Below are 27,038 nucleotides of genomic sequence, written 5' to 3'. Positions count from 1 at the left end.
CGTTAAAAAATCATGAAATGTTACAATGGCAAAACAGAAACTGATAACAAAATGCAAATGCAGAAACACTGGTTATAACGAGAGCAGCAGATATTTATGCTTTCATTTATGTTTTCTACTTGTTTTAAGAAGTCAGAGTAGCAAGAGAACCCATGAACTCATTAGGCAAGATGCCAATCGAGTGGAAGCAAGACTATAACCTTCTCTACACTCAGCTGACCATTACGCTCCCTAGTGCCCCACTGCAGGATGCCCAAGAGCTCTACGGCACGGACAGAGAGCCAGCACGGCACCGCCGCCTCCGACTGCTCCCACTCTCTTACACTACAAAACAGAACCAAAAGAAATTAAAATAACTAGCCCAGAGTTACTGTGCAGAGCATGCTAGCGTCTGGCACCAGGAACTGTTGGTTGACTTCAACAACATCTACTTCATCGCCCAAAAGGGAGGTCAGTGGCTTACAGAGGTTCATTACAGTAAAATATCACTGTATCAATTGATGTGTTATAAGACATTAAACCATCCAAACAGCTATGCTACATGCAGATAAAAGTCACATAAAACTGCTCCTACAAGGCAAACTGCACATTGCGCCTGCATTCATCACTTTACTTTTCTAATTGTAAATAATGGCTTATCATGTCCATACTTTTAATTCATCTCCTTTTTTTTTTCCATCGGGTTTTCTGCCTTGTTTTGTTTGCTTTTAAACCTGTATTTTAAATTATATCTCTGTTTACAGGTGAGAAATAACCAGGAACAGTCATGGAAACAAACCTCTTTGCAAAGGCTGCATTTCACCTTCCACAGTCATGAAATGATCACGATCAATAATATTATTTGCAATGTCCATGCTACACAATTCATCTTCTCCCTTCCCTGTTCATGGGCAATTCAGGTCACAGGCTTTGGCTCTCAACTCAAAACTTAACTTTCTTTACATTCCCTCCCCTCCCACCCACCCCCAGGTCTGGGGCTGATGTGCATGTTAAATCGGGCTTTTTCTGTGTGCGTGTTGCAACAGGAGAGCTTCAAAGCTTGGATCATTTCAAAAATCTATGAGTTGAGTGAATTTGCATTCTTCTTGTGGATACATTTTAAGCAGTGCACGTTCGTTATAGTTCCATTTATTTCAGCAACTGTAGTATCTTCTTATCTTACAAGACTATAAAAGGGTGAAATTAAAGGAGTATTTTTCCTTTAATTGTTGAGACTCAGGAATAAGGGCCAGTCCATACCTGATGGCCTCAGCTCCTGCTTGGGCATAGAGCAAAATAAGTAAAACCAAATTCAAGGGGTTCAGCAGATACAGGTGAGAAGAGGCAGAGGTTTACACTGCTGATGTACAGGGATCATTTTCATTTAACCAGCATTTAACTGGGCCCCTGTGAGAAGGCAGGAGAAGGGAAGGAGGCTTTCTTCTCCCTGAAGGGCTGCATCCTCTCACCTTCGGTCTTCATTGGTTTTGCAGTAGGATTGATAAGGGTGGGAATATTCTCCTTCAAGGAGAAAGAAAGCCATAGGCTCCTAGAGCAAACCTAACCTGCTGTAACATCAAAAGTAGGAATGATGTGCCCTTTTGTAAAGTTCTCATTCATAATATTTTTAGAATTGCTTCAAAATAAAACATTCTAAAAGCATTTAATGTCCACAGCATTAAGTGTCTGTAAGTCCTGTCACTCACCCAGTCTCAGGAGATTACAAACCCTTTTCACAAGGAACCCTCCTTCCCAAGCAGCCCATTACTCCAACACCCACTTTGTAAGGAAAACAATGAAATTCCACATGGTGGCTAAGGGTAGAAAAGGTAGAAACATAATTTTTGATGTCTACTATAGGTAAAAGTAATGGAAAAGTTTTTCCTTTCTATGTACAGCAATGGCACATCACCATTCCACACCTTTCCTACTTATAAAACAAAGGTTGCAGCAAGAATCGTCTGATGCTGCAATGGTAGAGATGTAGGTAATCTTGAAGCCCTCACATTTATGTGTTCTGCCAAGACAATATTCTGTCATCAGCATGTGCCTTTCCAGCTCAGTTTTCAATGTTTCAAGCAAGACACCTTGTGCCAATTCTTTTGGGGGACTATTCAACCCCAGCACTCATTAAGCAAATGAAATGAAGATTCTTGCTTTGGTTACAATATTGTGCATTCAGGCAGTCATTACAGATTCCGGTAACGAGCTGTTTGAGGAGAATAAGCAAATGGTGAAATACAGTGAAAATACCTTTGGCATATTGTATGACGGCACATAGCTAAGAGATTTGCATTTGAAACCAGAAATTATATCCACCTGTATCAGATCTTTGCTTAAGCTGACATATGCATGATCTACTAAAGCACGTTGCTGGCTGCTTCCTACCAGTGTGCTGCAACTGCACAAAAGCAGCAACTTATACAGTGCAGCAAGATGCAAACAGAATAAAGAAGAAAGGGAAGAGCTGTAAGCAAAGATGGTGTGTACTGAACAGCTCACACATCTAAAGCAGCTCAGAGGCTCCCAAGCAGCTCGGGAAGGCTACAGGAGCAGAGCACGTGCACAGGACTGAGCTCTGAGCAAATTTTCTGCAAAGCTCCACCATGTTGCCTTTCTTCTACAAAGCCAAGGAGGAGGAATGCAATCCAAGACCTCCACCCTGTGTGGTGCTTATGCAGGCAATTAACTTTGATAACATTAAACGCCTCCAGCAATCGAGTCAGTAATTAAATAGCATTTCAGCTGCATCCTTGACTTCCAGTCTAGAAAGCTTGGCACTCCATGTTTTATCTTGTTCCTAACCAAGTTCCTTTAGTTTTGGCTGCTAAACTCACTAGGACAGGGAAAGAACATCTTGCTTGGTACAACTATGCATCTTTGGAAAGACATTTTACGAGTCTTTCTCCTTTCATGCGCAGCCAAACTGCAGCTGCATAACCAAATAAATGGCAGTTTAACATAGCAAAGATAGGGAGGGAATCTGCTTAGCCTTTGAGCTTCCCTGTGAAAGCTCAAGAGACCAAGCCCTGTGGATGAAAGACACCACAGCTCCAGAGCAGTGGGAGAGCTCTGTATCACTCAGCAACTATTCTTCCCTCTCAGGTTCATGGACAGTCTGTACTAAACGGACTTGCAAGAAGCCATTCTCACTGCTCCTTGCCAGGGGTAAGTCGACAGTGCCGAGTGTTTCCTAAATCATCCAAAAAAATAAATGGTCATGCAGCAGAGAGGAATTGCCTGACATTTTCACCAGGACAATTCTCCTGCAGACCCACAGAATGACTGGGAAGCATGCTGGTTTATTATCTCAATTTTCCTAGTGCAAAAGAAGGCTCAAAAATGCCCTGTCTGTGTAGTATTCAGATTAAAACCACCTGTAAAGCTGAATTTAACATGCCATCCAGCCCCCAGACCTGGTGATGTCATTTCTTAATGACTTAATATCAAAATGAATCACAGATGCAGAAGCTGTTGACTTGGCTTACCTATCAGGCCTTTTTCTGTACTGGAAGTAACAGTTTTGTAAGTTGTATCAGCACCTGGTTTAGAGTCCAAAACCTCCGCCTGCTCTGCTGTAGAGTTCTCCAGCCCCCTCCGCTTAATTGTCCCATAGTTTGTTTCGTAGGTGTCTGACAGCGAGCTGGAGGAGGCCCAGCTCTGCCGAGACTGATCGAGCTCCACGCTGGCTTTCGACTGCCTGTTGGTTTTGGAAAAGGCTTCAGAATACAAATAAGCCTCCTCAGAGTAACAGTTTGTGGGATCAACTTCAGCTATCGGTCCATCCAGCTGGGTGTGACGGTATGAATTGAGGAGGTCCCAGCTCTTCTGGTTTGGGATATTCTGGAAGTTGTCATGGGAACTGCTTGAGCATGAAGTCCAGCTTCCTCGGCCGCTATCTGCTGCCTCTACTGTGATATGGTCGTGGGAGATCTCCTCGTTGCTCATGGAGGAGGTGAAAGCCATCCCTCTGATGAGAGCAGGCCTAGTGACGGACCAGCTACATTTGAGAACAGCAGAAAGCAGAAAAATAAACCTCATCAGCTTTAAAATAAGAGTGACATGCACTGAGACAAATATCTGGTTTTAAAGGCAACTAATTCCTGGTTTAAAACAGGCAGACAGCAAGGGCAAGGTGCATGAGAACACTGACAAGAGACACTGTTATTCCTGACTCGCTTCCCTGCACGAGTCAGCATGGAAATTATTCCTGAGGGGATGCAACAGGCATTTACAGGCTTGACCCCAGATCCCTAAAAATCTGGTGCACAGCAGATTTCCTCTATCAACTACAGCAAGCTAGCGCCTGGCAGAAAGCAGAGGAGCGACTACCTCTTGGCTTCAGGATATCGCTGCCTTTTTATTTGCATTTACAACCATGTCCTGACCAAAGCTTTGTTACCCCTTCTGACACCAGGACACCAAGCCCAACCAAAACCGGCTGCATCTTACCCCGTGCAGGGCTGGCCATAATCAGCCAGCGGCTGAGGATGCTCTTTTCTCTCTCCCCCTGCTGAATCCACCACAATGAGAGACTGGGACAAACCCCTCTCGTCCTGCAGCACTGCCGACATCGAGTCCACTGAGCAGTTGCTCACGATGCTGGACCGGGATGAAATCTCACTGTGACTGGAGTCGGAGAAGTTGTCAGATTTAGTGGAAGGTATGAGGGCGTAGCCTAAAGGAGAGGAGAATGTTTTGGTGGAAGAGTGACTTACTAGGTACGACGACAAAGTATTGACACACACTTCAGCATGGATAATTTAAAGAAAAATCAATCAAACCTTGTTCGCATACAATAAGTTCACTGAAGTTCTTAAGGTCCTGTTTTAGCACCTATCAGCATCTAGCACTGTCATTTATTTATGCAAGCCTGATAACACCCATACCACGCCTGCAACTCCCCTGCTCTCCAGACCAAAACGTTAAGCTCAACAGTTGCAGTATGAACAGGAAGAGGATAGATCAGGTCTCTCCAATTTTGCAAGTGCTCTCGTGTAAATGCAGTACAATTCCCACTATCCCTCTGCCCTACTGTCCCGTGAGGCTCAAAAAAGGTTTTGGCAGTGAGTGAGGAGATGCTGACGAAGGTAAAAGCCAGCTATTAGCACTCAGGGATTAGCCATATGGTCCGTTTCGGTTTTATTACCTGTTCCAAAATCAACAGAGAAGGAAGCAGAAGTGGGAAATGCAACTTGGGGAGAGACTGGACCAGATGCCAGCATCGCTCCTGCAGAAGGGAAACAGCTGAAGACTTTCCCAGTTTCAAGGCAAAATACAGAATGTGTTTTTCTGCTGGCTTACTCTGACTCTCAAGTAGCTTCTTGCAAACACAAATACAGCCCCTTAGATCAAATGCCTCCTCCTTCAAGTAAGGATAAAAGAGACTACTACTATACTGAGGACTTCCATGAGCCCCACTACATGTCCTGTTAACAAACGTGCTGGTACAGCTGAAGTGATGCCAGATGGGTCACCTGGCTCCACGCAGCATCAGAAAGAGCCCTCGCTATGGACAACTTGCCTAATTCTTCTATCAGAGAATCACAGAATCATTTGTTTCCCTTAACAATAATTAATATCTCATACTCTTTACTCTAATGGACTCCTTAAGTTAACACAACCATACCACAGTAAGAAATGTTCTCACAATGCATCTTTGATTTTAAGAAGCTCTTCAAGAACTTCAAAGTCCTAGAGAACAAAAGGAATTCTCTTCATTGAAGAGATTAACGCTATCTGAAAGTTGAGTCATTAAATAACATCTACCTACAAACAGACTAATTGCAAGTCTTCACTGGGTTGAAAGCAGATGTGACCAATGCAAACACAGACCATCGCTCAAAGTGAGCAGACCATTTTCTTCATATAAGGGACTGTCTAGAGCCTAATTGAGAAAATGTTGCAAAACTTACTGTTTCATTGGCATTTGCAAAACAATAAGTAACAGAACTGCCACTGTACCTGTTCCTTGCTTCTCTAAACTCCACATTATTGTCTTCACTGCACTGTAAGGGTGGACTAAGTGACCATGAGATGATAGGGTTTTCTGTTCTAGGTGAAGTGAAGAGGGTTGTTAGTAGGACAGTAGCATTAAATTTCCAGAGGGCAGACTTTGAACTCTTCAGAAGGCTGGTTGGCGAAGTCTCATGGGAGACAGTACTCAAGGGCAAGGGAGCCCATGAGGGCTGGGAACTCTTCAAAAAGGAAATCCTAGCAGCTCAGGAGAAAGCCATCCCCGTGGTCCGGAAAAAAAGCCGGCAGGGGAGAAAGCCAGCTTGGTTGAATAGAGAGATCTTGAGGGATATCAAGAGGAAGAGAAATGTTTATGGGCTCTGGAAGAGGGGACAGGCCTCTTGGGTGGACTACAGGAGGGAAGTGAGATCGTGTAGGGGAAAAATCAGAAGGGCTAAGGCTCAGCTAGAAATCAGATTGGCCAAGTCTGTGAAAGATAACAAAAAAACTTTCTATAAATATACAAATAATAAAAGGAGGACTAGGGAGACCATACAGTCCCTGTTGGACGCAGAAGGAACAACAGTGACAGGGGATGAGGAAAAGGCTGAGGTACTTAATGCCTTCTTTGCCTCAGTCTTTAGTTGTAAGGAGGGTTGTTCCGTCTGTGTACAAACCCAGGAGCTAGAGGAGCATAATGAGGCTCCGGTGATCCAAGAGGAGGTGGTCAGAGCCTTGCTAGCCCGACTAGACAGCCACAAGTCTATGGGGCCGGATGGGATTCACCCAAGGGTATTGAAGGAGCTGGCAGATGTGCTGGCCAAACCCCTTTCCATCATCTTCCAGCAGTCCTGGAAGACTGGGGAAGTCCCACTGGACTGGAGGCTGATGTTGTGCCCGTCTACAAAAAGGGTCGCAGGGAGGATCCAGGGAACTCCAGGCCTGCCAGTCTGACCTCAGTGCCAGGGAAAGTCATGGAGCAGGTGATCTTGAGTGCGATCATGAAGCACATGCAAGAGAACCGGGTGATCAGGTCCAGTCAACACGGGTTCACAAAAGGCAGGTCTTGCCAAACTAACCTGATGGCCTTCTATGACAAAGTGACTCGGCTGCTGGATGAGGGAAAGGCTGTGGACGTATCTTCCTGGACTTCAGTAAAGCCTCTGACACAGTTTCTCACAGCATTCTGCTTGAGAAACTGTCACCTCTGGCCTGGACAGGCGCACACTCTCCTGGGTGGAAAACTGGTTGGATGGAGGGCCCAGAGAGTGGTGGGAAATGGTGTGAAATCCAGCTGGAGGCCAGTGACAAGTGGGGTCCCCAGGGCTCGGTGCTGGGTCCAGCCCTGTTCAATGTCTTCATCAATGACCTGGATGAAGGCATCGAGTGCACCCTTAGCAAGTTTGCGGACGACACTAAGCTGGGTGGGAGTGTTGATCTGCGGGAGGGCAGGGAGGCTCCAAAGGGATCTGAACAGGATGGATCCATGGGCTGAGACCAATGGCATGAGGTTTAACAAGGCCAAATGCCGGGTCCTGCACTTGGGGCACAACAACCCTGTGCAGCTACAGACTAGGAGAAGTCTGTCTAGAAAGCTGCCTGGAGGAGAGGGACCTGGGGGTGTTGGTTGACAGCCGACTGAATATGAGCCAGCAGTGTGCCCAGGTGGCCAAGAAGGCCAATGGCATCTTGGCTTGTATCAGAAACGGCGTGACCAGCAGGGCCAGGGAGGTTCTTTTCCCTCTGGACTCGGCACTGGTGAGACCGCTCCTCGAATCCTGGGGTCAGTTCTGGGCCCCTCACCACAAGAAGGATGTTGAGGCTCTGGAGCGAGTCCAGAGAAGGGCAACGAAGCTGGTGAGGGGGCTGGAGAACAGGCCTTATGAGGAGCAGCTGAGAGAGCTGGGGGTGTTTAGCCTGGAGAAGAGGAGGCTGAGGGGAGACCTCATTGCTCTCTACAACTACCCGAAAGGAGGTTGTGGAGAGGAGGGAGCTGGGCTCTTCTCCCAAGGGACAGGGGACAGGACAAGAGGGAATGGCCTCAAGCTCCGACAGGGGAGGTTTAGGCTGGACATTAGGAAAAAATTTTTCACAGAAAGGGTCATTGGGCACTGGCAGAGGCTGCCCAGGGAGGGGGTTGAGTCACCTGCCCTGGAGGGGTTTAAGGAACGGGTGTACGAGGTGCTGAGGGGCATGGGTTAGTGTTTGATAGGAACGGTTGGACTCGATGATCCTGTGGGTCTCTTCCAACCTGGTGATTCTATGATTCTATGGTGATTAGCTATAAATAACTGACACAAATCTCTCGAAGAGAAGCACATTAAACAGCTTAAACATGTAAATGAATAATGCTAACATAACTTAGATATCTAAGATCAGTATATCCGACATAAGGCGGACATCATAGTCTTTCTTCTAAAAATACATCATGGAGTCTTCCTTCTCTTTCTAGACTTCATGCACAGGCAAGTAAGAAGTCCACAGAACGCTGTTGCTATTGATACTTGCTGTACTCAGAGCATCACTGTCTTTCTCCTTTCGGTTTTCCTTCCTTTCTGAGGCTTTAATGTGCTCTGCTTCCCTTTTCTCAGTAAAAGATTTTCTTTCCCTGAAGAAGCTTCTTTCCCTAAGTCTTCTAAACCAGGATCCCTTCATATTCCTGTGCTCACGCTCAGCTTCTGCCTTTTCACTCTCACCTTCTCTCTTTTCACTTATGTCAGAACTCTCTCTAGCTTTGAAAATCCTCTAGATTTTCTTTTGCAAATAAGCCCCACCTATTCCATAGCTGCGTTGTCCACTGTTCTTGTTGCTGGTTTCACTGGCGAGTGATGAGGAAGAGCCAGAGAGATTCATTTGACTGCAATTATCTGATCTTTGGATGTTACCAACTACAACAAAGAACACACATGCAGATCTTGATAAGTGACAAGATAAATAGGGATAAATAAAGATAAAAAACAACGACATCTTGATTTTAAAACATTTTTTCTTCAATCCTATTTGCATATCACTTGGGTATAGCTCAAAAGAAAAATGACATCTAAAATTATGTGGAATGGGTTCATGCCAAAAATTATGCCTTACCGCTGTCTGTGAAGCACCTAATTTTAGTTCAATGAGCTGCTAGCACAACGCATACAACAGGCTATGATCACCTCAATCAAATTAGATCAGTGCTAAAAATACGCTGAAGGCAAGTTGAATTAATGAGATATTCCCAAAGAAACACAATATTGTTTTCAAAGAACCATATGAAAGTTAACAAAAATAAGATGTTTATAAGCGATGCTCAAGAATCTCAGTGGAACTTGGTTTGGTAACACAAGTAATTAAGCTTTTTATACACACGCTGTGTTTAAGGAAAATAAGTGGCATTCTCCTAGAGGTATCTGTGAAGGCAGAAGTGGACAAAGCAGCATGATTTCCCACTGGAAAGGGTGAGAAGATGCAGTAAGTCACCGTGCCATGCCATGCTAATCCAGTGGCTTTGGGCTGTCAGTGAGTCAAAAGCAGCACAGAAGGGAGGGAGAAACACCTTACTCCGTTCCACACTGACCACAGTGGCTGACTACAAATTGCTGTTAAGAGATTTCAAATGAATTCCCATCCAAGGTTGACTAATGATGAAGTGATGCAGGTCTTTTAAGAAGAAGCCATCAAAAATAAAGGGATTCTCAGGGTATCATGATAGACAGGGATGTATACAAAGCCCTGTGCACAAGAACAAAAAGTATGAATAGTGGCTCAAGGATTTCAATGGATGCACTGCTGCTTTTGTAGCTAACAAAAATCATCTGCTCTGGAGAATGACAACAGTGTTTTATTTCCAGCTCCATCTCACTGGATATTGCAGCTACCTGAGGCAAAAACATAAGACGTCTCAACAGCCACAGTTTCTGTGCACCACTGTCCTCTTCAAGAAATCCCCAGGTGTGCAACTGCCATTCACACAACCAACCACCTAAACCTGCACCAATACGCTGGCGAGAATCAGCTGTCAAGACCTACTAGGAATTCTGTCAGAAGCACTGAGGCAGTTTTTAAGAAAACAATTATTCCCTTTTTAAAGAGTAGGTGACTTTTAAGATTAAAACATATAAATACATTGAAATACAACATCTACTCATAGAAAGAGATGATTCTGTTCTTCACATGAGTCTTCTAAACTACTATTTTTCTTACACATTGTTAGCAACCAATATTCCTGCCCCTGCCCACCCGGGTTTCAAGTTTCCAAGACAGATGCTGCCATGCACGCCAAACATTCTGGTTCACACGTACCTTTGCGTGGAGAGCCCTGAGGAGAAGCAGGAGGGCTGGAGTGCAAAGAAGATGCCATGGACATAGTGTCATCTGTTTGTTTCTTACTGCTGACTTCCTCAGACAAGCTTAATGACTTCTGTGGGGAGCCTGTACCTAGGAAACCAACAGAAACATTTACTGCATATTATTCTTTAAGTTAATGATATCTTTTTAAACTATAAATAAGCACCATGTTGAACTACTGGAGTATTTGGCAAAGAGAGAAGCAGATACTCAGAAGAATTCTGCACGTGGAGGCAGTCCCCATTTCCAATTCGGACCAGGTAGCAGTGGCCTCTGCTACTGCTCACATATCATTTACTAACTGCAACCAACTTCATTTAATAACCCACAATTGTAGCTTTCAAATGATACAACAGTTATGCAAGTAGGTCAAACGCTTTTAATACATAATACTGCTTTGCGACTAGCAAATTTAGAAACAGAAAAAAAAATCATGCTCAGTACAAGCAACTAATAGCACACACTGATTCATTTGACAATAGCGTTATTATCTCGGTGTTCCAGAGGTTAAAATATTAAATGCCTGTGATTTGTTTAAATAATTTCACCTAAATATGATATACTTCATTTTGTCATAAAAAGAAACAAGCCAGGCTGTTCTGCTCCATTTGTACAAGGATCTCTTTAGAATGCAGAAATACACAGTAAAAGACTTAATGCTGTATGTCTGCCCTGTTCCAGAGAGATGTTAAGATCACTTCAGTTGGAAGGCATTCTTGAGTCCAAGAGAAAAAGCTATACAGGTATAGATAAGCACTGGCACTGAAAGCACTAAGTTACAAATAACAAATCAACAGCATTTTTAGGGCCGGTACCTTCCGATTAGGTGTTTTAAGAAAAGTTACTAATGATTGTGCAAGTGACTAAATAAACAGCAGGTTCTCTTAAAACAGACTAACACGCTTCAGCTGTTTTCAAATGAACAAAGTAAGTGAAGCATAATGGTATCTCAAATAATCCACATGGCTAGGAACGGCTCCTCCTTCTTGCTCCCTGCATTTAGAAAGCTCTCCGGACAGGTGAGCTGAAAGTACTCACTGAATGTGACATGATCCTTTGTCAGCCCCTTTTTCCTGCTGGGGTATAAATTCACTGTTGGAACCTGAAGAACTTGGCTCATCCTGTTTTGCTGATGCTGATGGGCTTTAGCAGTTTGGCCAATCGATCTCATGGGTACTGGAGACATTTCTGAGGATTTTGCTCCTCTTCTCTCACTTAAATTCTTTGTCACTGTTAGGGAAAATTGGCAGATAAATATCTTGCACTTTGAATCACAGGATTATTACAGTTATTCTGTGTATAACCATCCAGTCAAAGCAACCACGGTATGAAGCAGATAAAGCCTTTTTGAAACCATTTCTGTTCCAAGACACTGAAGACACCGTTATGTGAAATGGCATTAAAACTGTCAACTCTTTAAGGTGCCACAGAGGTACTTTATCAAACACAAAAGATGTGATTTATTTCTACTGCAATTTAAGTTGGTATTTCCTATGTTTGTACATAAAGTGCAAAACCATACGAACACCTCCTTCAAACTTACCCAAGGCCACCAAAGGGAGAAGGAACAGCTGTTTTGCAGTTGGGATCAAACCTTTCACTAGGTGGCACAACTGATTTACAGCACAGGGCACTGGTTCAGTTTTACTTTAATTGCACAGCAATTAAACTCTGGAGTTGAGGCCATCTGACTTCCCCTTAAATTCCCCTGGAAAAGTCTGGATTGCAGCATTACCGCTGCTCATTCCTTCTGCAAACAAGGCCAGGGGAATCTCACTGCTGGGGGAGCTGAGACTCCTCATCTCCTGGATATGTGCAGGAAAACCTATCTGCACAGAAAAAATATCTCCCTGATTGCAAGCTACTTCGTTAAAATTCAAATGTGTACGGAAAAAATCCCGTGGAGCAGTTCAGTGCTCCCAACCCCATCGGAACAAATGCCACGAGGAGGCAGTTCCTCAGTGCAGGGCAGCCTCCCTCACCCTGCAAACTACAGGTAAAACCACAACCAAACCCTTTACCTGGGGGGTTGGAATTCCCACTTCTAAAAACGGGTACTTTACTAATACGCCCCTACATGTTTATTTGTATACCCACTTACCCTTCGCCTCCCTTTTTTCTGAAAGGTTAAAAAAAAACCCACTTGATTTGCTTAACTGCATGGAGTAAACCAAGCAGTATATATTAGTACATACTCCCTATATTCCCTATTTTTACTTCTAAATGGCTACCCCTGCAAAAAAAATATTTTGAATGATTTATTTAAAACAATTGAAAAACAAGCCTGTAATGTTTTTGTTTGTCTCCTGGGCATAGTTCAGCCACCTGTTATGTTTGCACATAGATCATCCATCATGATTTCTTCGTGACACGCTTGAATTTATTGTTTCAGCAGGGGACTAAGTTATAAAACCCACAATGGTGTTATCTCTAAGGAGAAACATCCCTGCTATTACATATCCGTATGCACACAGCAGAAGCAGAACATGTCTAAGAGCGATGTATAAAGCTGTGCTTATTTTTGTTCAGAGCTACCTGTGATTTCTGGCAACCTCAGGCACAAAGCCAGCGTCTACACACAGAAATGCACTTTTGAAAAGGGACTCGGGTACGGCTGTTTCCAGGATTCCTACATCACTGCTAGTTAAAAGGAAATGTTAAAAAATAAAACTGCATGTGAAAGCACCTTACGGAATAACACAGATTTGTATTCTTAATCCTCAATAATGAAAAGGGCTTAAAATGTTATCTTCAAAATGTCATTTCCTAGTCAGGCTTTTAACTTACCTCATCAGAGACAAAAATGGTATTTGAGGAGAAAAACAGTCTTAAAATGCTGCATAAAACATAATACTAATTAGCCAGGTTACTAGTCTTCAACTCTGACAAAGACCTACCCTTCAAACAAGTGAAAATTTCAAAGCATCGCAATCAAATGCAATTACCACTTCTCGCTCTCACGTAAGACTTTACTGAGCTGTGTAAGGCAGCAGGTCAGACAGCTGTTTGTTTAGTTAGACAGTTGCACACGAGTCAAATTATAAAAACTGTCCTGCTGTAGCCCCCAATTTCTGACTGCCAAGTCATGTCAATCCCATCAGTCTACATTGACCTAAATTCTCCTTCTCAACAATCTTCATTTATTCTAAGCTGTAATCCGTTGCAGTTTCTATATTGATTTTGTCTCTTTTCATTTTCTTGCTGTTCATATGGTAAGTGTTACTTTTATCCTTCCTAATGCTGTACAAGGACAGCGGGGCAAGAATAGAGCTAATGTACTATTGAATTTCCTTCCAGACTGATGAAAAGAAACAGTTTAAGAACGATAGGTCAAAACAGAAAATAGCACTGCAGTTTTCTGAGCTCAATCAAGATCAGAAGATAAATGCTGGCCTGCTAAAACAGTCAGTACATGAATTGACACTAGAGTATTTTAAAAGAGTATTTCTAGAGAAGGAACGAGACCGTTATAGATTTTATAGATCACATCACCATTCTAAATCACGGTACTTACGAGTGCTATATGCAGGCTCACACTGAAGGGACAGTATCTGGATCTTTTCTTCATCTGTCTCTACATTTAGGTTGGATAAGTACTGCTTCACCTTCCTCGCCATCTGGGCATCCTCGTAGAGCTTCTTGGCATTCAGGAGTGAGCTGCGTCGGGCACGCTTTTTGTGAGCACCTCCCTGTACATCCAGCATGTTCGAGTTTGTGCTGCCCTGGCTCAGAGACCTAGAAAAGAAAAGAGCAAAGCAGTAAAGTTTTAGCTCTCAACAGCACGGAGGAGCTGCAGCAGCACACATCAAAGCAGATTAATACCAGTAATCTTCAGTTAGGGCTAGTGCATGCTGATGCAAATGAGTTAAAAAGATGAACAGCATTAAAACAACACTTGTCTTTAAATATTCTGGTAAATCGATAGCAGGAATTTGAGTCTAGAAAATGATTGTGTATGAAAGTGTGGCACTAGCAAGAACAAGGTATAACGCTGTGTAGAGGACCAATTCAGCCCTGCTAATGAATCGCAGTCTTGCGCTGCAAACCCCACGCTATTTCAGCTGGAGATTGCAAGAGGGAGGAACTTGATAACTTTGTTGCTTTAAGGAATTTGCTACCCACTGCGTGCACCAGGCTCACAATAGAAACTTCATCTGAGTACAGAAGCGAGTGACTGGTATAATCCTCTTAGAAAATTAAGCTTTGGACAATGTTTAAATAAGGGAGGAAATTATGTTAAATATGCAAAGTACATTTTATTACGCACTCAACTTCTTTCTCCAATTAAATAAAAGCATTCATAGAAGAACAGCTTGTTAAAAAATGTATCCCAACAGAGGTCAGGAAGGCAGCAGTAACACACATATGCTCAGACTTGTAAAGAGGGGCATCTACGAACAACAACATTCCTCCATGCTGCTAATTTTGAGCCAATTCCACCAGCAACTTAAGCAGAAATAAATAATCCACGAATTCTTAATGTACATAAGTTACTGTCCCTGACAGCCACTCCTATTCATGCTGAATCAGAAACCAAACACCTGATCTTGTCCAAACATACACGTCCCCTCTTTTTCAAATGTCCAAAGTCTGATGGCCACACCAGTTCTAACTCAGCTTTTAATAAATGGAGATCACAGTGCACGTTACATGTAAATTTGAATGAGAAGAGTCAATGAAGTTGGCTGAAATTGTTAATTTGTGCAGTTTTTTTAAACATTCAGAAGAATAATTTCATTTTAAAAGGCTAAATTAGTTGTAAAGAGGTTTATCAAGACGTTGGATACGTTTACAGAATCACAAGTGGCAGAACAATCAATCTCCAGCACAGAAGAGCTGTAAGGGCTGAAAAAGTCAGAATGAAACATTTTGTTTGAGGAAGTCTAAGGGATCGGCCACACGGAGCTTAAAAAATAACAAGTGGTGGAAAACAGCTGACTGCAAGATCTTCAGAGATGTTAAACAATCTAAGAGAAAACAGAAGCTTAAAAACTGGCAGAAGTTTATAGCTTAAATAAAGAAATAATGTCGTTGTAGGCAAAGAGCAGCAAAAGACACGATGGTCTGTTCACACCTCTTCACACCAAGAGAGAGCTCCTGTCTCCTAAGAGCAAGAACAAAGCTACTGTCTATTCCATAAAGGAACAGGAAACTACATTATGTTTATCTGTAATAACGTAAATATTTTATTGCTTGTGTACACACTGTTTTACTTAGAAGTGTGGACTTGAATTTTTTAAGACAATTTAATTGAACTTCCTTTGAAAATTATTCTCCCTTTCTTCACTGTGTTCACAGTAACCCCAAGGGTCAGAAATCAGAGTGGCTGCAGCCGGGTCCTAGGCTCTGCTCCCAGGTGAGCACTGACCCTGCACAAGGGCATCCGCAGGCTGCTCGCGCCCCACCAGGGACCAGCAGCCAAACCAACGTCCCCGCTTTGGCTGGCACAAGTCCTGGCCCTGTTCCCTCCCCGCTGATGGGGGCAAATCCCTTCTCTGCGCAGAGGGACCCGGGAACACTCTGTGGATGCGTCACACGGCCACACCAGGCCCTCTCTGCCGCCTATAAGGGACTGCAGGGGGGACAAAGCACCGTGAGCGGCTCTGCCTTCGTCATCGATGCACAACATCGACATCATAACCAATTGCTGCCTTGGCACCAGATGCCCACAGGCCATAAAGCAGCATTTCAAAGTGCAAAAGCACAAAGGGACACGGGTAAGTCTGTGGGCAAAAAGACACCTCGTAAAACAAGGCTACGACGTCGTCTTCAAATCCCTGCTGGGGGTCAGTCAAAAATGCCTCTAAGCACTCCCAGTGTTCTCGCTTCTAGTCATTTCATTATTCAGTCCTTGCACAATCAAGACTCTCAGTGAAATCAATGAGGATTTTCGTGTATGAGATGTGAGATACGTTTTAAACACATACTAAAAATAAATACTTTGAAGCTTGAACTCAGACTCCTGGGGGAAATTACTAGAGCATTATCACAATTCAAAGCGTCCTTACAGTTTAAAATGCAGAATGGCTTAATTTTTTCTATTGCATGTTAAAAAGCAGGTTATTTATTTCCCCAAATACAAACATCCTTCCAATATAACAGCAGAATAGGGTGTTTTTTAATGCATAAAGCCAAAACTCAAACAACTTATCCGGTACACAAAAGCAACTCAGAATGTTTATAGCTGCACTGTAGCATTGACTGTAACCCCTTATTCCTGTCTTCCAAAAACTAAGTATTGCAGGGTTAATAAAATGCATGCTGTATTTCAGATGCATGCACTAACGAGGAGGATGCAGTATGTTAAGAGTTGCATAATCTTTATTTATCTTAGTTGCATTCATCTCTACACTTACCCCAAACTTCTCCACCTCTTCTTCCTGTAAGCAAGAGCCATATACATTGAAGCATGTATTTGAACAGAAAAGCACAGGAAAAAAATAAAACAGTTGAGAGTCAGGAAGAAAGATGTAGACAGGAAAGAACAGAAAAGAAAAGATTTCTGTACAGCAAAATTCTTCTCAAACAATAACACAATGTTTTAATGGAATGCAAGGGCAGGGCTGGCTCAAACACTTTCATATGGATGAACATCTATCAGTTTTTGGTTTATTTTGAAGTTTAACCTACAGAATTAAAAATGAAACTCATATTAAATTTTTGTGATTTCCCACAAGTCAAATCCAATTCTGATGGAGCGAGCAAAAAAATGTTTAACTTATTCATCTTGAAGCAAGTATGATTAAATTAATTTACTCTTTGCATTAGGACTGCAGTAAGTGCATGAGAAACCATCATCAGTATTCAAAGTTTATGACGTTGTTTTCTCTTGATTGCTTGCTGGAAAACAAGCAAGTTGCCAAATACATGCAGAAAAACTAGATGCTCTATATTAATCGGTAATGAACTTGCTAACAAGTCTCATGTTGCCGCTAACAAACATCCTTTCTTGTTCATTTTTAATCTTCAAAAGCACTTATTGGTGCTTCGTAACACAAACTGATAGATCAAACACCAGAGGCAATGAAAATGAATATAAATGATGCGAAAACATGGAATTATTTTCTTTTAATCTCTGGCACTATCTCTAATTTAGATGCCTAAGCATTTTATGTCAGTGTGCTTAATTTAAATTATGGGCATTAAAATGGGTTCTGAAAAACATACTGAAGGTAACTATTTACTGTTAAATTCATTTAATGATTAGACTTCATTAGGTCTTAGAAAGTGCAGGGAAAAGGGCAGTGGAGAAATCTATTTATAGGCTGATTTCATCTGAGAATGCCAAAGTTTGCTGAAAGCAATCATAACTGATCGATAAGTAGCTTTATAACTTCATGATAAAAAGGAAATTCTGCTAATTCAGACAGTACAAAGGTGAATCTCGCTTTTGAAATGAACCCATCTTTAAACAACGTTCACAAGGGATCCATTATTTTTGTCTCCAGCCTGACTGGACCGGTTTTAAACAAAATACTTGAGTTTCCTGGGAGGCAGCCTTGAAAGCAAAAAACAGACAGGATCGATGATTGTCTGGGAATCCTGACCACCGCAGGACGACACGGTGCCACATCTCTGCGCTCTTATTCACGCCGCATCTCCTTGCACACACTGCTGCCTTCTGCTGTGCAGATGCACCTGAACTCAGACGCTGACGCCAATTCACAAGTGCACGGGTGACCCATCAGCTGGGACTTAGTCAGGGATAAAGCACAAACGCTCTATTTGGCTTCAGAGAAAGGGCTGCCAAGCACTGGAAAAGGCTGCCCAGGGCACTGGTGGAGTCCCCATCCCTGGAGGGCTTTAAAGGCCGCGTAGAAGTGGTGCTTAGGGACACGGTTTAGTGGTGGAGTTAGTAGGGGTAGGTTTACATTTGGGCTCGTTGAACTTAAAGGTCTTTCCCAACCTAAACAATTCTGTGATTCTAAGCTTCCCCTGTGCTCCGCTCTCTCCACCGCTGGCCAGGAGCTGCAGAAGGCACCACCCCTGGCAGACTGCTCCAAAGAGGATTCTGTTTTTTAAAGGAGAAACCGTGTAGTGCTTCAACACAGGACATCACCCAGTCACCATCTCCCACCTGAGCTGCATCCTGAGGGGTTTTTGCAAGGGAATGAGAACAAACCCCTTCTCGACAGGGACCTACGGGCACCAGGACCCTGTGCAGACACAACAAATAGCTAATGCTTTTAGTTCAGTCAGTGGGAAGCAAACAGATGCAGGAAATTATTTAGTTCCACTAAATACAATCTGGAGTTGATCAGCACCAGATTATAAGTCGTGGTGCTTTTACGCTGCAGTTTGTTAATGCAGAGTCTGATGATATGATGCATCGGGGAAAAAAAACCACAATAAAGGAAAAATAAAACAAGAAAACACCCTCCACCTGCTTACAGCCTGAACACACCAAGCAGCATGTAGGTGGAACAAGCTGTGTTTAGAACAAATAAAAAATATTTTGTTTGTTTTCAATGCATTACCAGTGGAGATTTGTTTTGAAGCAACACTGCAGGTTTATAGATGGGTGATTTGGGTGCTTTTTAATATGAATATGATTTATTCCATAATATTATACTCTCCTCAAACTCTACTGACACTAACATTTTATTCAGCAAAAATATGTACCATTAAAACTAAACCCTATTTTTCTTGGCTTTTTAAAGCCAACAAATTGGTTTCGCAGTCGTTAAAAGCAGGTGTTGGAAGTGTCAACCCTTATGTCAAATAAGGGTTGTGGTTCTGAGGGAGAATGGTGATGACAGGTTACACAATGAAATACCAACGTACTGATGCACACACAAACCCAGATCCCCCCCACGCTGAGACCCCTTCGATCCTACTGCCTTTCTAAGTTGCACACCTTTGCCTGAACATGACAGCCGGGTCCATGTTTGCCGAGGTCATTCTAACAACTTGGCGGATCTCCTTGGCAATCATCCTGAGTTTCTCAAAATTCACCAGGCCATCCACTTTGGAATCATTTCCTGCAAATTGAAACACACACACAGACGGAAAAAATAATCAGAAAAACTTTTTTAATGGGCAATGTGTTTCTCAGTCGCCCACATTACCTTTCCTCCCACCATCAACAAAACTGCTTCGATCAAAACAGCAAGAAAACAGGAAACTCTGGCAAAATACAATTGGCAAAACACAAACAGCAGTCAGTCCCACTCAGACTAATGAGCATTGCTCTTGCTAATGTATTGCTCGACTAACAAGTATTAGTAGGAGAACAAAGGAGTAAGTGAACTATGCCCAATAAATCGGTGTAGATGTTCATATAAATGTAGGGCTGGCATCAACAGCATTCACATTCTGAAATTCATAGAATCATGGAATGGTTTGGGTTAGAAGGACCTCAAAGCCCAACCAGTTCCACCCCAGCCACGGGCAGGGACACCTCCCACTGGATCAGGGGCTCCAAGCCGCATCCAGCCTGGCCTGGAACCCCTCCAGGGATGGGGCAGCCACCCCTGCTCTGGGCAACTGGGGCCAGGGCCTCCCCACCCTCACAGCAAAACATTTCTTCCCTCGTCCTACCCTTGCACTCCCTGATCAAAAGCCCTTCCCCAGCTTTCCTGGAGCCCCCTTCAGTGCTGGAAGGTCTCCCTGGAGCCTTCTCTTCTCCAGGCTGAATAACCACAGCTCTCTCAGCCTGTCCTCATACGGAAGGGGCTCCAGCCCTCAGATCATCTTCATGGTCTCCTCTGGACTCGCCTGAACAGATCCATATCCTTACTAAACAGTTTTGAAACGTCACAACCAAGAATTGAGCATATTTGGAAATTCTTAAAATCTTTCTCACTTGTGAACAGAACTTTGTATAGAAAGAAAAAAATGGAAATGTTTAAACAAAACCCTTTGAAAATGTTGCAAGCAAGAGTAGGAGGTGTCATATCATCGGAGCTGTCTGAAAGCCACAACATGGGACGAAAACCCAGGAACATTGCAGCAACAGGTTTTTGTAAGAGAAATATATCCAAAGCAGCGTAATTACCAGTTCACACACTCACCTCCTCCTCCACCCTAAACCTGAAGGCAGTTGATGATTAAGCATTGCTTTTAAAATAGTAAAAACATGCATTTAATTTTTAACATTTTGTCTAGGATCAGTCTCTTCCACTACACAGAGTTGTATTTTATATTCCTCCTACAAAGGTTGCAGCAAAAGCATCCTACTGGAGGCAGCTTCTTTCAGCCATTTGTCGGATCACCGCTCACTAACGAAAAAGGTTAAAGCATATTCAGCGCTTGGTTTATTATTTCTCTCTGTCTGGCATTACCTTCATGCAGAAACGTGATATCCTTCTTGACAACAGGAAAAAGTGGAATAATTGGAGGCTGCATGCTCTGGCTGCTAAGGATGTTGCGGTATTTTGCCATGTTTCGAGATGGATCAAAAAGATCTTGAAGGTCTCGGAGGTGCTTTTCATACTTGCTGGGTAACTTCTCCCACGTGCCTCGCAGACGCGCTACCGGTGCAAGGTTTAACCCGCTGCAAGGCAGATACATTTCATTATTGGCTGTTAGCGGAATCATGACCTTTCATAAGGAAATAAAGGGTTGGGGATTTTTGTTTTAAGGATTAAAAATAGCTTTCACAAGGTTAACTGTACAGCTGGGTGAACGTCAGGCTGAGAGATCGTCACAACAAACGTCTGCCGTTCACTCTTGTGAGCGTGTGAAAAGCAGAACTACGAAAGCACAACTGCTTCCTATTCACAAGGTACAAATTTCACGTCAGCCTGCCTAAACAATCGCTCTAGCACAAGACTGATGCCCATTTAATCCAAGAACCACTGCTTACCACAATAAGGACAAAAAGGGTGAAAGCCTAATGAAGGGAATACACGGCTACAGCAGCAAGTGAGAACAGCAAGAATTTATCCTGAGTAAAAGCAGCAGGAAATAAGAGGAGCCTGTTTGGAGTATTTGTAAAGAAATACAGACAGACTGAGAACTAGGAACAGCAGATGTGCTAAAAATTGTCATTGTGCCTGCATTCTCATTAAGTTCGAATTAGTTGGATGCAATAAAATAATTAAAATAAATGAAATAGATCAGTATATCCATTCTCCTTGCCATTATTTGTCACCAACTCTGCTCAAGAAATTTTGCAATGATTGTAAAGTTCTCATAGCTGCAGAACAGCAAAGTGATGTTCTCCAGCGTTCATTAGTAAATCCAGAACCACACGATTACTGAACTTGTTCTAAGATCATTTTTTATCTCATTTTGAAAGCTTCAAAACGTTATTTCGTATTTGTTTTACTTTCCTCATACAGATTTCTCTCCATGCTATTGTCAAATCACAAACAAAGCCTTCCCTCGCTTGAGAAATCAAACATGTGCCACCACACAGCTCCTCCTTCACATGCTGCATTAGGGTAGTTATCTTCCTATTTCATGAATCATAGAATGGTTTGGGTCAAAAAGGATCTTAAAGCCCATCCAGTCCCACCCCTGCCACGGGCAGGGATATCTCCTGCTGGATCAGGGGCTCCAAGCCCCATCCAGCCTGGCCTCAAACCCCTCCAGGGATGGGGCAGCCACCCCTGCTCTGGGCAACCTGAGCCAGTTGAAATGTGGCATCACATTGATACACAATGCAAGGCAAGAAAGAACCCATGGCACATGCTAAAAGAAAAATATTCCTCGGGGAGGAAGGGTAAAACAAAAGCTAACTTATTTGCTTTTTTTTTTGACCAAAGACCATTTCAGTCATGGCTTGACGAGACTTAACTGAGAATCAGGAAGAGTCATTTCTCCACCTACAATAAACCATGAGAAATTAGAGAGCAGAAAATAGAAATTAGATTCAGCATCCCTAAGTGTATTCACCGTGTAATAAGGAGCCACAGCCCCAATGGCTTCTGAGCACCCTTTAAGGAAATTAATGAATTCTTTCATGTATAACTGAAGTGAAGCCAACACCATTTGATAAACTGGCTAGATATGGATGAAAACATTCCAAAACGGTATTTTCAAAGTTAGTGCTGGCACTAGGATACGGCATGAATCCAGATCTTTGTCTGATGAATCACAGCGCTTTTTTTTTTTTTTTTTCCATTCTTAAAGCAAAACCTGGGTGTAGGATAATTGCAAATAAAGGAAATGCTGAAGTCACGCTGCTAAAGTAGCAGCATCTAGTATATATCAGAAGAGAAAGTCTAAATGCGCAAACGAAGGGAAAAAAAAGAGAAGCAAGCAGATGACAGGAAAGAATGAAAAGGAAAATTAAGCTAAAACAAGACTGATTTAAGGAAGTTCTTACAATGAAAGGAAGAAATAAAGCAATCTCATCATCGCCGATATGACTCAGTGCACACTGAAAAAGTAACAATGACAGGAAAAAGACAGGAAATTGGGTGCCAGAACCACACAAAATGACAGCAATGTTCAGGCAGGTTTCAGAAGTTCATCAATCAAACAGCACTTTTGTTCAAGTCTTCTCTTTGCCTGTTAGGTAACAGTTTAAACAGAGACAGTCACATCAACCACCGCAGTCAGACTGAGCTGCTGAGACTGAGGAAGGCGACGCCTGCAGTGACAGCACATCTCGCTCTACAGCCTGGGTTTTGAAATCCTGGTAATTCCCTAAACGGCCCCGGCACCGTCGGTGATCTGTTCAGGATACACCTATTTCTTCTCTTTCCTTTCAGATTAACAGAATTGCCTTTGACAGCATGTATCAGATGTGACAAATGGGAAGTATTTTACCTTATAACTGCGAACATGGAATTGAAGTTCTTGCATTCTCGACAGTGGAGGGCAATTTTAATGAAATGCTTAATAATCTTCATTCTCTTGAGCTGGTTGGGCTCCGCTAAGATTTCCATGGCAACCCAGAAGGTCTCTTGATTTATGACATCTTCAAACTGTTTCAGGTGAGCATTTCCTGTTTTGGAGTCCAGCTTATAAAGGTCATCGATGTATTCGGTAGGCTCAATATTGCGAAATAAATCAAAATCTCTCATGGAGAGCTGAGTGGCGACCTCGATGGTGCTCAGCTGTAGGAGGGAAATTTGGCTTTCTCTCAGTAGCTCTTGAGCATCCTCATCCGAGCATAAGGTCTCTGTCTCCATATTGTTTTTTAGATAATACCTGCAGAATAATGGAGGTAGAAGAAAACATTAGAGACACTATTCAGGGCAAAGACATTGAACTATACCCATCAACGGGGACGTCACTGACACTGCAGGGGTGTTTACCTGAGCGTATTTCCACATTACTGTTGACAACCCAGAGTAAGAGACAAAGACAGAGGAAAGAACGGGCAGCATAACCTTGTACTTTACCTAGTATAGAATAACATCATTACTGAAGTAAATAAAACATTTCAAAAGCTGTTTTAATCTCTCTCTGCTATTTTCCATACTGTAATCTGCAACACACTGCAGCTTTCACCTTCAGAAAAGTGTCAGTTACTTTTCCATTCGTAAATTCAGCAGTGAAGTAACATTTTAAATACACATTAGACCTGAGAAATCTTGTTAATGTATTTCTCTATTTCTTATACAAATTCAGTATGGTTTCTTACATAAATTCAGTGTGGCCTATTAATATTTACATAAAGCACATAGTATTCAGGAAATGAAAATGTATCTGGAAAACTCATTTTCATGGTCCCAGGCAGATCACTTTCAGATATACGAAAGTTTCTTCCTCATAAATTCCCTCTGTTGCCTAGCAAAGAAGACTAAAGAATTCTGTACTTAATAAACTTTCTTCTGGTACGGATCAGCTCATCAGATAAAACTGAAACACCATTTAAGAAACATTCAGAACAGTTTACATAAAAATGGAAGGTTAGTATGGGTTCACTGCAACATGACATCATTGGGAAGGAGATTAATTGCAGGTTTTAATCCTGAAGTATATGCAGAAAGCGTCAGAATATAATTTTTGTCTCTTTAAGTGTAAGCTGCTATATAAGTTATCCTGATCTGCTAAATCCAGCTGTCATCAAGCAAGTCGGCTGTAGTTATGGGAACAGGAGTTTTGGGAGCAGAAGAGGAAGGTGAAACAAGGAAGAAAAGAGAGAGGACTATAAGTTACTGGCATTTGCTTGCCTGTTCCTCTAATAGACAACAGTCTATTTTAATTAAAACATCCCTCCCCAATGTTTCTTTTGAATGTTTCAATCCTAAAAGACAAAGGCAAATCCCAACTGAAATCAAACCAAGGGTGTATTTACCGTCCATTGAGCTGAATCCTGTCGGCCAGTTTGGAGAACTGATCCGGGAGTCTCCGCTGCTTGATGACTCCCTCGGGGCTGACAGACACCTCGCAGAGGGAGTAGGTGTCCGGGGCTCCCGTCAGGTTGAATTCATGGACAGCGTGACTCACCACCTCTTTCGCTGTAGTGTCTTTGCTGATGATGATGTAACAACTCTGCTGGTCTGCTTTGAAAACTCTTATTACTTGATCCGGGATATCTAAAAGAACAGAATAAATGACACTTTTATGGCACGAAGCTACTTTTCTCTTGACAAGATGCCAGGTCATTTACTGTATTATTTGATAACCAGAAAACAAATAAACAGATAGCAAGAAAAAAGCCATGCTGGACTTGAAAAATACTCCTGAAAGGATCAGTTATGTCCCCTAATTCTGAGACGAGTTAGAAGGACAACTCTTATTCTCTCTGCATTTCCACAGCTGAATTTATTTACCCTATGACCACAATCAAAGCACAAGACATCTACATACATCACTAAGCTGTTCACTGTCCTTCTTAGCGTGTCTCTACTTTGGCAGCATCATTCCTTCTTTGGCTCTTTTGTCTTTGTGAGAGCCAGGACCAACACGTGTGCCAGGACACTCTTCCCAGGGTCAGGAAGCCACCAAGCACGTGTGGATGGGCTGCAGGTGGGAGGATATGAATAGGAAAGGAGATCTGGTTGCTCCCATAACTAGCTGCAAATTTTTACACTCGTTCTATCACCCTGAGGGAACTCAGCTGCTGCCAGCAGTTAATTCTTTGGCTAGGGTAGTTATTTATAGCACATTTTATGCATTATAAATGCATTAGAGAACAGCTTTATCTGAGGCAGCCTACAGCAGGAAATAAATATCTAAAGAAACACACGTTTAGGCTACAGTTTGATGACTGCAAATACTTTGCTCCACTAGTTACTGCAGCAGGCTTGATTTTCAAAACACTGATTGGGGAAAAAAAATTGTCCAGAGTCAGAGTGCACGCTGATGTAAAACTCTGCAAAGCAGAGCCCAGAATCCCACGCAGGGCAGCACCTGTTACAGGGGAGGGAACAGCCAGGCTTCCCTCTGCCTGGAGAGAGTCAGCGCTGCTGCCAGGCACATCGTCTGCTGGGCTGTGCATCGACAGGCAGTGCTACAGACTAGGAGAAGTCTGTCTAGAAAGCTGCCTGGAGGAGAGGGACCTGGGGGTGTTGGTTGACAGGGACTGAACGTGAGCCAGCAGTGGCCCAGGTGGCCAAGAAGGCCAATGGCATCTCGGCTTGGATCAGACACGGCGTGACCAGCAGGGCCAGGGAGGTTCTTCTCCCTCTGGACTCGGCACGGGTGAGACCGCTCCTCGAATCCTGGGGTCAGTTCTGGGCCCCTCACCACAAGAAGGATGTTGAGGCTCTGGAACGAGTCCAGAGAAGAGCAACAAAGCTGGTGAGGGGGCTGGAGAACAGGCCTTATGAGGAGCGGCTGAGAGAGCTGGGGGTGTTTAGCCTGGAGAAGAGGAGGCTGAGGGGAGACCTCATTGCTCTCTACAACTGCCTGAAAGGAGGTTGTGGAGAGGAGGGAGCTGGGCTCTTCTCCCAAGGGACAGGGGACAGGACGAGAGGGAATGGCCTCAAGCTCCACCAGGGAAGGTTCAGGCTGGACATTAGGAAAAAATTTTCACAGAAAGGGTCATTGGTCCCTGGCAGAGGCTGCCCAGGGAGGTGGTTGAGTCACCTGCCCTGGAGGCGTTTAAGGCACGGGTGGACGAGGTGCTGAGGGACATGGGTTAGTGTTTGATAGGGATGGTTGGACTCGATGATCCTGTGGATCTCTTCCAACCTGGTTATTCAATGATTCTGTGAGGTCCTGCCAGCAGCAGCTCAATGATCTCAGTTTTACATGCCGCTTCCCCACCAACTACACACTAATCTTAACTCTGTCAAAATCCACTGCTTAAGGATGAAATGAAGATTCTCCCTAATGGGGCGGAAACCTTGGGGTTACCTTTTCTTGCATCAGAACTTAGTGATGTTGTTGGGGCAAGTAGCATGAATTTCAGGGCAGAAAGCAAGCAGGTAATTTATCACCCAGCATCAAAAGTTTCCGCCCATTAGGAAAAAGAAAAGCCTCAACATCAGCTGTAAATAAAGTGGAAGATAGGACGAAACAGGGTGTTAAAGAAAAATAAACCTAATTTAAAACTAATTCTACTAATGGTTTCATTATTATGACTACCCCAATACTGAAGTAGCTCCTTAACAGTTGAATTTGAAAAGCTCCATGAGTACATGAATGGGTGCGATGAAAGTGAAAGATAAATATTATGTACTTATTTCAGAGTGAAATCAGTGAAAACGACACATGGAATAATTTGGAAAATGCCTGCACTCAAAAATCATGATAAATTGACAGAAAAGGCAAACATCAATTCCTTTGTATCAATATACCTGCACATCAGAACACACTTAAGGTATAAAACAAAACTGAAAGGTAATTTGGAGAGGGGGAAAAAAGAAAAAAAAAAAAAAGAATAACCAAATAACCATGCAACTAACATCAAAACTTAGTGTAACTTGTGA

The 27,038-nt window shown here is 42.9% G+C and overlaps 1 protein-coding gene across 8 annotated transcripts in view; it reads right to left on the bottom strand.

Moving 5' to 3' along the window:
- RAPGEF6 (Rap guanine nucleotide exchange factor 6) overlaps window positions 1-27,038 on the bottom strand; it is a 123,935-nt gene that overhangs the window by 6,076 nt on the left and 90,821 nt on the right. For 6 of the 8 annotated variants that reach the window (XM_069869355.1, XM_069869361.1, XM_069869356.1 and 3 more), the window contains 11 exons: window positions 24,458-24,698; window positions 22,981-23,364; window positions 20,544-20,755; window positions 19,118-19,241; window positions 16,617-16,640; window positions 13,775-13,995; window positions 11,299-11,490; window positions 10,216-10,350; window positions 8,709-8,822; window positions 4,432-4,657; window positions 3,468-3,979 (listed from right to left, as the gene is read on the bottom strand). In XM_069869355.1, the coding sequence (XP_069725456.1) occupies window positions 3,468-3,979; window positions 4,432-4,657; window positions 8,709-8,822; window positions 10,216-10,350; window positions 11,299-11,490; window positions 13,775-13,995; window positions 16,617-16,640; window positions 19,118-19,241; window positions 20,544-20,755; window positions 22,981-23,364; window positions 24,458-24,698 (2,385 nt within the window). The remainder of the gene's footprint in view (window positions 1-3,467; window positions 3,980-4,431; window positions 4,658-8,708; window positions 8,823-10,215; window positions 10,351-11,298; window positions 11,491-13,774; window positions 13,996-16,616; window positions 16,641-19,117; window positions 19,242-20,543; window positions 20,756-22,980; window positions 23,365-24,457; window positions 24,699-27,038) is intronic. The other 2 variants (XM_069869357.1, XM_069869359.1) reach the window with 1 other exon arrangement.

The sequence above is a fragment of the Phaenicophaeus curvirostris genome, chromosome 15 (assembly GCF_032191515.1).
Source record: "Phaenicophaeus curvirostris isolate KB17595 chromosome 15, BPBGC_Pcur_1.0, whole genome shotgun sequence".
In the NCBI taxonomy this organism is placed as follows: Eukaryota; Metazoa; Chordata; class Aves; order Cuculiformes; family Cuculidae; genus Phaenicophaeus; species Phaenicophaeus curvirostris.
Note: the sequence above shows the minus strand (reverse complement) of the source record. Positions and strands in the feature narration are given on the sequence as shown.